Source organism: Formica exsecta, unplaced genomic scaffold (assembly GCF_003651465.1).
Source record: "Formica exsecta isolate Colony F162 unplaced genomic scaffold, ASM365146v1 scaffold314, whole genome shotgun sequence".
Taxonomy (NCBI): Eukaryota; Metazoa; Arthropoda; class Insecta; order Hymenoptera; family Formicidae; genus Formica; species Formica exsecta.
The window spans coordinates 157,640-168,707 of NW_021850397.1; the positions used below are offsets into that span (position 1 = coordinate 157,640).

Sequence of the window (11,068 nt, forward strand, 5' to 3'; positions counted from 1 at the left end):
CGTCTTGACACGTTGTCGCCGAAGAACATTTGTCTAGGTTCTTACCTTTACTCCGCTTTACTTCACTTTTTTGATCAATTTTTTTTTTGGGGGGGGAAGTAAGAATCGTGCGGTACCGTAATCAACGTGGTGCAGCAATCAAGATGCTGCACGGATTCGCGGTGCTCGCGATCTTCGCGGTGGCGGCTGTATCCGCTACGAGTCCACCACGATTCTGTAAGTATTTTACACGAAGCTTTGACAATTGATTCACAAAAATATACTATAATAAAAATATATTATACGCGCAGTCACTATGTGCATCCCGGAGAAATACGCGAAGGAATGCGCGGAGATGATGGAGGACTCGGCCAGCAAAGGCTTTCCGATATGGTGCGTTTCCGGACGCGATCGATACGATTGCATCGAGAGGGTCGGCAATAAGGAAGCGGACATCGTCGCCGTAGATCCTGAGGATATGTATCTCGCAGCGAAAAACAAATTAGCTGAGAAAGCCGGATACAGTATCGTTGAACAGGTAATATAATCAGATAACTTGAGATCGAGATCGAAAAATTAGGTTTCTAATAAATGTAATAGAATTTATGGATGTGTTAGAAGAAATTTAATATTTTTTAAAATATTATTTATAAATAAGAGAAAAAAGAAAAGTAATTATATAGAAAAAAGGAACAATCAATATAATTAAACATGAATTCTAAAGATATATTTTAGAGAATTACTTGAAAAAATCTAAAATTATCATCCGCTGGCTTAAGATTTCTCGTACACATTTGACGCTCTCTCGAGAATAACATATATTTACGAGCATTTAAATTTTCAAGCAGAATGAATAATGTATGACATGTATTTCTTCTTTTTTATGCTTGTGCTATCAGGTCAGGACAAAGGAGGAACCCGACGCGACATATCGTTACGAGGCGGTAGCCGTAGTACACAAGGACCTGAACATCAATAACGTTCAGGGTCTGAAGGGTCTCAAGTCCTGCCATACAGGCGTAGGCCGTAATGTCGGTTACAAGATTCCCATCACGAAGCTCACCGCTATGGGTATATTGACCGATATCAACAATCCGGAATATTCCGCTCGCGAAAATGAGCTTCGCGCTCTGAGCACGCTCTTCGACAAAGGCTGTCTGGTAGGCAAGTGGTCGCCCGATCCCGAAATCAATCAAAGACTCAGTAAGTGGCAGCAATCTAAGGAACTTGCGTCAATTATGTTATATAGACGAATTGTCAGTAAACGATATTATTAGCTGCGAAATAACGTGCGCATAAATCAACTCGCTGTTTCTTTCTTTTTTTCACACAAAATATTTTTGCGCTTTATATTTATATCAAGATAAAATTAAAATATCAAGTTGCGTTTCATGACTTTCTCTAAGTTTGCATTTCTTCTGATAAAATTTTATAAATTTTAATTCTTTAATCATTTTCTTCTTTTGTATTTCGCATTCTTCATTTGAATATTTTACGAATACTTTACGAGGTGCATTGTTATTTCCTTTATTTTTCAGAGGAGACGTACAGCAACATGTGCGCTCTTTGCGAGAAACCAGACGTGTGCGATTATCCAGACATATATTCCGGATACGAGGGTGCCTTGCGTTGTCTGGCTCACAACGGCGGTCAGGTTGCATGGACAAAGGTCATCTACGTGAAGCGCTTCTTTGGCTTACCCGTCGGAGTTACCCCGGCAGTGCCGACACCTGAGAATCCGGCCGATTTCCGATACTTTTGTCCGGACGGTAGCAAAGTGCCCATCGACGCCCATACGAAACCGTGCACGTGGGCCGCCCGACCATGGCAAGGATACATGACCAACGGGGATGATGCCAACAACGTGGAAGCTATCCAGAGAGTGCGTGAGATTTGTTTCTTAAGAGCTTACGTATTCGATGATTTATTGAACGTTGTATGAAATAAGGATAACATTTCGCGAAAAAAATATTTATATATCTACGTGATATATTAATAATTGAAAGAGAGATGTAATATTTTAATCTGATAAGCATATAATAAAAGAGACAAAAAATTAATTAAATATTGTTACAAAGATTTGCCATTTAATAATAAATATGACAAATGAACCAATCATATCATATGTTACAACGGAAGATTTAATTTTAATTATTTCTTTTATATGGTATTACATTTCTTAATCGAGAAAAAATTGTAATTTAATTTCAACACGTTTTAGGAACTAACGCAACTGGGTCAGCTTGGCGAGAACGAAAAGACAGATTGGTGGCAGGATCTCATGCTGCTCAACGTGAAGACCTTGGCTGTCGCCGCACAGCCAATATCGCCGGAAGAGCATCTGAAAAGCGCAAAATATATGGACGTGATCGAAAGAAATTCCGGAGCCCCGGAGAGGGACGCTCGTTGGTGCGTTTGGAGTCAAAGTGCGCTGGACAAGTGCCATAGTCTCGCTAGAGCCGCGTTTTCCAGGTACATAATTGCACGTGGAATGTATCAATGTTTTTCTTTTCAATTGGATAATTAAAAAGATTTTGCTTGAAAACAAATTTAATTTATTATTTACTTATTTAACGTGAAAATTAAACAGGTTTTAATTAAACCTTAAAAATGTAAATATAGATAACGAAACCTTATGATTCTACCTTAATGGAAACTCTTTGGACTTGACTGACAAAACATTGGTCGTTGATAAAAAAATGCAGATGTTAGTATTATATTATGTTATAATCCTTATAGAGATGCCAGACCTAGATTCGACTGCGTACTGGAGAAGGATGAGACTGCATGCTTAAAGGCCGTCAGGGATAACGGAGCAGACATAACTGTGATCGATGGTGGATCGGTGAAACTCGCAATCAACAATTATAACGTGAAACCGATCGTCGCTGAAGTTTACGGTAACGGATCAACGCAACTCAACGAGGTACCGGCAGTCGCTGTTGTCAAGAGTGGCTCTTCTATAAATGGATTAGGTATACGAATCTGCGTATTTAAAATTAACATTCCGATAAAATCTCTACATTTATTTTAAAATAAGATATTAAACTATATCAAATTTCAAGAATTTATTAGAATTTATTTATATCTTAAAACTGAGATACTAAATTAATGTTAAAAGATATCAACACATATTTTCATAGATCAAAATTTTGGAAAAATACTTGAGTTTCGAACAATTAAAAAAAGTTTGCAGAAAGAAAAAAGCTCTAAAAGGGCCTTTTTGCAAGTTTCTGTTGTAGATTACGTTGTTAACGATTTCCTTTTACAGACGATCTCAGAGGCAAGAAGTCTTGTCACAGTGGCTACGAGGGTGACTTCGCCGGTTATTCCGCACCGGCTCACGTCCTCAAACAAAAGGGACTTATTAATGAACCGGGAGACATGGATACCTTCTTCTCCGAGTCTTGTGCGCCTGGCGCATCTCTCAATTCCAAGTCTTGTCAATTGTGCGTCGGCGATATCAAATCCGGTGACGATCAAGTGAAAGAAGCCACAAAATGCAGACCAACAAATGTTGAACATTACAATGGCGGAAAAGGAGCACTTAGGTAATTTTGTATATTTTATATATTTCCTTTATCGATAGGGCACGTATTTTCAGCTAATTGTAAATTGTAGAAATAAATTTAATATACATGACTTTCTCCATTATTATAAAGCATGAAATCTATTATACAAAGTTTTTCTTCATAATTCAATAATAAAAATGTATATCTTATTTTTTAAATGTTATATTATCTGTCAAAAATTTAATTTGGATCTTCCTCGCCAGGTGTTTGAAAGATGGCAAGGGAGACGTTGCGTTTCTACCTTTGACGGCTTTGGAGCAGCTCGGTAAATACAATTTTAATTAAATAAATTATATTTGATTATATTTGCAATTTTATCAACATATATCTTATTTTAGATAACAAGAAGGACGGTGCAGGCAAACACGAAGATTACGTCTTGCTTTGTCCAAATGGTGGTCAAGCGCCCATTAATGAATGGGAGCGTTGTAATTTAGGATTAGAGCCACCAAGGATAATTGTCAGTTCGGCCGACAAAGCCGCAAATACCTTGGAAGAGTTGAGACATGGCATTTTGGCCGCGAGCACCTTATATTCGAAGCAACCGGATTTGCTACGCCTTTTCGGTGCCTGGAATGACAAGCGCAATGTATTGTTCAAGGTAATAAGATCATCATTTCCTCTCTATTTGACTAATTTTAATCAGTAGCTTTCCGCTAGTTGGATTTTTTTATTCACATTAACTGGAAAAAGTAAGACATTAAATATCTCATATTATTATTAATTCATTAAACAAAAACAAAAAATGTAAATATTTTAATTAATTAATCATAAACATCAATAATATAAAAATAATATAATAAAGTATTAACTGATCATAAAAATATTTTATTGTGTGAATCAAAAGAGAGCGATAGCAATTAATCACTATATATAATATTATAAAGCAACAAAATTTAGACATCTTTCTCGTAAAAAATGTTTTTAAATTAGATAATTGCATATAGTTTTAATTTAAAAATATCGTCCAGTTGCATATTTTTTTAAGCAAAAAATATTACATTCTCCTCAGGATAACGTGAAAGGATTGGTATCCATCGATAACACATGGGACAAGTGGGACACTTGGACAAGTACTCAACGAGACTATGGTCATCATTAAATTTTCGCACTCGAGAATTTAAAAGCATCTGGTCGCTTATGATGGATGTCGTACTATATGTGATATTGTTTCTACTGTCATTGCTGAGAAATTATCGTTATTAGGTCATATATCAAGCTCACAAGGAGGACTGTTAAATAAATGAATATTGTTATAGTTGATAACCTCGCTTATGTTTATGTGAACTGACATACGACAGAGCCGCGACAGAGATTACGCTTTTCAATATTGACGTATGAAATTATGATTTCTTCTTAAATTTTCAATAAAAATATGTACTTTTTCAAGCATACAATGTACATTATTTTATATCCTATTTCTCGTGTTATATAATTTTATAAAATCTTTTAAAAATAAATATTAGCATAGAAATGTTACTAACTTTTGTCTATTCTTGTGTATACAATATACAAATTAAAAGTTCTTCAAAATAATCTTGTTAAGTGACTCACACTTTGTATAATAAAATAAATTTTCTATCCTACTCTTAAAATGTTAAAGAAACTATTGTGTTTTTTTATCAAAACATGAATAAGTAAAATATCTTAACAATGTTACATGAAAGAGGCATATCTTGTAATTTGCATTTCTTAATATTAAAACATTTTATTTGCAAGTAGCTTTCTCATATTCTGACAGACCAGTCTCTTTAACATTTTAATACACAGATAGATAAGATACGAGATATGCATATATGTATAAAATACAAAAAATTTACTTTATTAAATATAAAAAAATTTTTTACAATCAATATTATAAAAATTTTTTAAAGTAAATAGAATAGTTTATTTTTCAGTTTGATTTCTTTAAAAAGTAGAGACGCTTCCAGGTTTTTTTCATAATCATATTTGTTCTTTTAAATAAAGAGAACTATATGTTCTTTTTTACATAAATTTATTTATTTTTTATTTTTTAATAAGTTTGCTTTATTACTCTTATATGTACCGAGTGTAATAGGAAAAATTGATATAAGAATTGATTTTAATTTTCTTATAATTGTACAATTAATATAATATTTATCATTTAATATCATATTTAATATCATATAATTTAATATTCAAATAAATGTTTATAAAATTTAATATTTAATATCATAATCTTTCATAAAAAAGCTTATATTACAATTTATTAGTGTCTCTAGGTATAAAAGCTTTCTTCATTTTATCAAGAAGAAAATTGGAAACTCTTCCGTGTTTAGTACGCAAATATTTTTTGTATACAATATTTGAACCAAATTTATCAGATTCTACAGCCTGTTGTATTATACTCTGTTTTGTAAAACTCATCGCCATCTCTTCACATCTAAAAAAATATATTCCGAATTAATACAAAAAATTTGCAAAATTTAAAATTAATTTTTTCAGAAAACGTGTCACAAATTATATTTTTTATTATAAAAATAATAAACACTAAAATATATAAAAATAAAGTAACAAAACAAAAGATTCAATGAGGCTCGAATAATAAAAATCAATTAATAAACAAGGAAGACCAATTGATGCCCAGACGCGGTACTTAAATCGTAAACGAATTATTATATTTTATTAAATATACATTCAAGATGCATTATAAATTAATTCAAACGTTTCGACCCATTTCGCGTCCTTCTCAATAAAATCAAGGCGGAAAATCAAACATTAAATAAAAAAATCAAATAAATGGCAAAACTTTATGAAGCGGAGCAATACAGTGAGCGATATAGCGAATAAAATGCAAACAAATTAAAATGCGTATCCTAGTGCGCATACAATATAAGTATACATATATTATTATATATATTATTTATCTATATAAAACTTGATAAAACAAAAAAGATAGCACAATAAAGGTCACACTGGTCAGACTCATTAACGCAAATTCTAAACTCACCTTCACAGCGACGTAATGGCTTATTATAAAATAAATTTAGAATTCAAAAGAAGATCAATTTGCGTTAATGACCAGTGTATGACCTTTATTATGCTATCTTTTTGTATTATCAGGCTCTATATATATTTATATCGTATGCGCACTAGGATACAAATTTTAATTTGTTTGCATTTTGTTCGCTATATCGCCCACTATATTACTCTGCCTTATGAAGTTTTGCCATTTACTTGATCTTTTTACTTAATTTTTGATTTTCCAGCTCAATTTCATTGAAAAGAACCCGAAATGGGTCGAAACGTTTGAATTAATATATAATACATCTTGAATGTATATTTAATAAAATATAATAATTTTTTTCCAGTAATTAGTCTTTATAATAACTCTTTTTGTTTGATAAAACATTTCTCAAACAAAACCATTAAGTGCTCGTGATTAAAGATTCCTGCATTGTTTTTTTATAATGTATAAAAATCTTAAGTGTTTGTTGATTAAGAAAGATGATACAACTAATACATATTTTTGCAATAAACAAAACAGAAGTTGTTAATTCTCTTACTCTGTGAGCGAATATTTGCGTCTCCGTAGTTTACACCATTTATGCATATTAGTATTATCAGAATATACAGAGTAAAGTGATAATTCAGCCGCAGCAATGGCCAGAACACATACTGATCGATCACATAAATTTTCATCTAACATAGATATATCTAGCTAAAACATAAGAAAGATACCGCTTATTTGTATGCGCGTATAATTCAGCGCGTATAATACTAAAAATTAAATCGCATATATGTATGATTTACATGTATATATCTGTTCTCTTACCAAGTAACTACCGCAAAAGTAAATGCATGGGATGTCGCTTGAATTAATATTACATTTCTTATCTCGTGTCACATCCAGTATATAATAGAAAAGCAATGAGTAGGGATCGGCAAATCTAAAATTGAATTTAACAGCTGAAATAATCTTCTTCTCATAGATTAATAAATTTTTCTCCTGGTTTATATATAAATCCTTTGCCATTTTCACTATTGTAGTCGCCTAAAAAGATACAAAATATATAACACATTTATACTAAAACTACAATTATTCTAACTATTTAATATCATAATAATATCTCCCTTTCAATTTCTTTTCTCCGGATAAAAAATTTTATTACCGATGGTATTTTATAACTAGTTAATTCTCGCTTAAGAGTTATCCACAGACACGCTAAAGCCATTAATTGTATATTATCAGTTTCTACCAAAATTCTGTCAATAGTGATATCGAATAACTTGACAGTTTGATAAATAATATTCGACGAGTACTGGCAGTGTACCTAAAAATTGCGTTAAAAATCATAATCAGAAAAATTATAAACAGAGTTCAGTATAACTTAAATCCATTTTTTTATTTCATCACGTCAATGTGATCAAAAAAAATATCTCGTATTAATTATCATTGTTATGTTTTATTATTGACAGTATAAAAAATCACTTGTATAAACGTTGGATATTTATATCCGTAATTAAGCCATATTATACTTACTCCAAGACGAATCAAATATCCTACGATAATTCTTCTTTGATCTGCGTTTACGCTTTGCTTCAGAAAACGAAAAGATAATTTGGGAGCATTGTCTTCCCTTTCGCGTTCCATATGTGGCACATCTTCCAAATAATCATACTCGTACGGATAAATATCTTCGGGGACTTCTTTTTTGATTGATAATTTGTCATTATAATGCGCCTCCTCACGTTTTAAGTAACGAACCTTTTTAACAAATACTTTTTTAAATTCTATGTAGGGTAAATGATTTTTCGTTTAATGCTCTACAATCAAATTTGCCCAACAATTCTTACATTAACTTATACAATATTATTAAGTCTGTTTTGAAAATCTGATACACATATTAAAATAAATTTGTATCAACATACTATAATATATATAATAACATATATAAATAATATCAATACATATCATTTTTCATTACCTTTGTCGGAGTTATTAATGGAAGCAAAGAACTATCTAGAGGTGTTATGGAAGTCCTAGGAATGTTTGCTCCAAATCTAATATTCAATCGATAATTTTGTTCATCATTTTTAGCGATCTCGTTTGTGCTAAAAAAAAATGTTTATAACAATTCAAAAGTAGCACAAAGCAGTTTTCCAACATTACAATTACTCTATAATGATTTAACATAAAAATGATGTTTTTTTGTGATGATATGATAATAATTAATTAATAAATAAATATTTGAATACAATACCAATAACAAATCAATCTTTATTTGTTATTAATGAATACTTATTTAATTTCCATAAATTGTCTTTTTTATGTCTTACCTCATATTACAATTAACTCGTACATTTAATAAATTATTATCTTACAGATTTGGCACATCTTCGCTTGGTAAACATTTCATTACAGTCCCCCAAGAAAACGTCGAGTCCTTGATATTTTGATTTTGCTTGCGATCTATCTCGGATTGAAGATTCGATGATCTTTGAAATAGAATTTTGGTAGGTTCAGCGATAGAACTTTTTCGTTGCTTGATTTTAGTATGGATTTGATCTACATTTAGTACATTAGGATATTTGCCCGCCAAGTTCTTAGGCACGGTACCGGCTAAGAAAAAAAGTTTTTTGATCAATTCTTTCACCTATTTATAAACTCTTTTATTTTCGGGGCAAGATCTGGATACAATTCATTAACACATTTACGATAAATACTCAAGATACTAACTGTATGGTTTCCTCATTTTGTCTTTCCACATCTCAATGCTTGTAAATGTTCGCCTTTTAACTTCAGCTGAAAGATGTCTGGTTTTTGGAATATGTGCGTGTGACAATACTCTTCTAACGCATTGTGCATTCTGCGGCGGAATGTTTCTACTTTCAGAACGAGATCTAAACAGAAAACAAATAAATATAATATGCTGAATGTTTCTTAATTAATATTCGCGTGTCAATATTAAATTTAAAATTTAATACAAAATTTAAAACATAAAAAAATATTATATAACTATAATAATTGTTTAAACTTTTTATTTCTTTATTAAAAAAATTATAAAAAATTATAAAAAGTTTTTTAAATATTTTCTATTTTTTAAAGAAAATATGTAATATTTCTTTTTATTGTTTTCAACCAAGAAGCGATTGGAGTATTAGTATTGATACAATAGATGGTATTAGTATAAGAAAAATCAATAAATGATATTAGTATAGGAGGTCAAAATATTTTTGAGTATATGTTATAGAAAATAAATAAAAATATTCTTTAATTTGTTATAATTTGTTATAAGAGAATAAATAAAATAATATTTTAAAAAATCATATCTTGTAGATTTATTTAAAAAATTTACTTGTATATAAAATTACCTCTGAAATAATTTGCTGTTTATATTGTCTTTTTTATCTGAAGAAACTCTATTTCGGCAGTTGCTTGAAGAACGTGCTCTACAAAAAAAAAACTTTCTTTTTTTCTCTCACTATAGGATACACATAAACTAACTTATCAAGACTTTATATTTTGTTTATGCATCATCAGCATATTTAAAAAAAAAACTGATTTCTTTAATATTTATATATATATTTAAATGTTATTTATAACATAAATATTTTAATTTTTAACTTAAAAGTACAAGTTTCTTAAAAAATAAAAATAAAAGAAAGGAATATTAAGTTTAATGTTTCTCACCTATATGAAATGGCCGTATGGCATATATCTTTTCGCACGCGCGGGCGTGATCTGGAATGTTCCTCATTATCGTTATGAATTTTGAATTTGGTTTCACCCAGAAAAGACTTTTGCATTTGTGTTGTAGAATTTGGCAGAGAATATTTTGTTTTTAACGATAATCCTTTGTTGTTTTTACACCCATTTTTATCTTTGGCAACACTGTTACCTTTTTGCACTTGCATATTTTCTTTATTTGTAGACACGCATTCTTTTGCGGCATTCTTTAATTCATTACTACGATATTGCGATCGAAGAATATTTGCCGACATGATCTGATAAATATATTTATTATATATATATATATATATATATATTATACACGCGCGTGCACACATTCAAATATACGCACGTATCCCTCCACACCCACAGCTACACAAATATATATATATATATGTGATGTAATTAAGTACTTCGATTATTAATGAGGAACACTATAATTACAAAAGAATAAATATGTTCGCAAACTATATTTACAAAATTTTGATAAATATAAGTAATAAAATGTTTGATTTAACTGTGTGACGCGCGTTATCCCTACGGATTTCTAGAAGCAACTGCTAGGAAAATCGGCAAATCCTACGGCTTGCGTATTTTTGCCCGACAACCTATTCGTCCTACCGTATGTAATCAACATGCTATAAACACGAGATCACAAACATGAAAACATAATACGATGAATTTAAAAACATGGAATATAATCTGCATGCTATTTATTTTCTCTGAATTATAATATCAAAACCAAAAATTTTAAAAATTAGGTATAGAATAATATTTTAATGCAATTTCATGTTTGTGATCACTTATCTAATATATACGCTTA

The 11,068-nt window shown here is 30.6% G+C and overlaps 2 protein-coding genes across 6 annotated transcripts; one reads left to right on the forward strand and one right to left on the reverse strand.

Moving 5' to 3' along the window:
• Positions 1-5,079, forward strand: LOC115237897 (transferrin). The gene is made up of 10 exons (XM_029811263.1): positions 1-216; positions 291-517; positions 879-1,182; positions 1,518-1,861; positions 2,201-2,451; positions 2,719-2,954; positions 3,251-3,530; positions 3,755-3,816; positions 3,890-4,152; positions 4,564-5,079. Exons 1-10 carry the CDS (start codon positions 144-146, stop codon positions 4,651-4,653), a joined length of 2,130 nt encoding a protein of 709 aa, XP_029667123.1. The 5' UTR covers positions 1-143; the 3' UTR covers positions 4,654-5,079.
• Positions 5,080-5,712: 633 nt separating this feature from the next.
• LOC115237898 lies at positions 5,713-10,795 on the reverse strand. 5 transcript variants are annotated; one of them, XM_029811266.1, is made up of 11 exons: positions 10,659-10,793; positions 10,207-10,520; positions 9,888-9,965; positions 9,253-9,416; positions 8,898-9,135; positions 8,501-8,627; positions 8,056-8,280; positions 7,685-7,846; positions 7,348-7,566; positions 7,079-7,233; positions 5,714-5,955 (listed from the first exon to the last, which is right to left on the reverse strand). In XM_029811266.1, the coding sequence occupies exons 2-11, from the start codon at positions 10,515-10,517 to the stop codon at positions 5,772-5,774; spliced, it is 1,863 nt and encodes a 620-aa protein (XP_029667126.1). In that variant the 5' UTR covers positions 10,518-10,520; positions 10,659-10,793; the 3' UTR covers positions 5,714-5,771. The 5 variants fall into 5 exon arrangements, with proteins under 5 accessions (XP_029667127.1, XP_029667126.1, XP_029667125.1 ...); XM_029811265.1 differs by having other exon boundaries at positions 10,598-10,793; XM_029811264.1 differs by having other exon boundaries at positions 10,207-10,793.
• Between the last annotated feature and the right edge of the window lie 273 nt (positions 10,796-11,068).

Coding starts and splice junctions, on each gene's coding strand:
- LOC115237897 (XM_029811263.1), top strand. CDS start 144: ATGCTGCACGGATTCGCGGTGCTCGCGATCTTCGCGGTGGCGGCTGTA. Junction 2,955..3,250: donor CTCTTCTATAAATGGATTAG/GTATACGAATCT, acceptor TTCCTTTTACAG/ACGATCTCAGAGGCAAGAAG. Junction 4,153..4,563: donor AGCGCAATGTATTGTTCAAG/GTAATAAGATCA, acceptor CATTCTCCTCAG/GATAACGTGAAAGGATTGGT.
- LOC115237898 (XM_029811264.1), bottom strand. CDS start 10,583: ATGTGTGCACGCGCGTGTATAATATATATATATATATATATATATAAT. Junction 9,136..9,252: donor CAAAATGAGGAAACCATACA/GTTAGTATCTTG, acceptor TTTTTTTCTTAG/CCGGTACCGTGCCTAAGAAC. Junction 7,234..7,347: donor ACTTTTGCGGTAGTTACTTG/GTAAGAGAACAG, acceptor CTTATGTTTTAG/CTAGATATATCTATGTTAGA.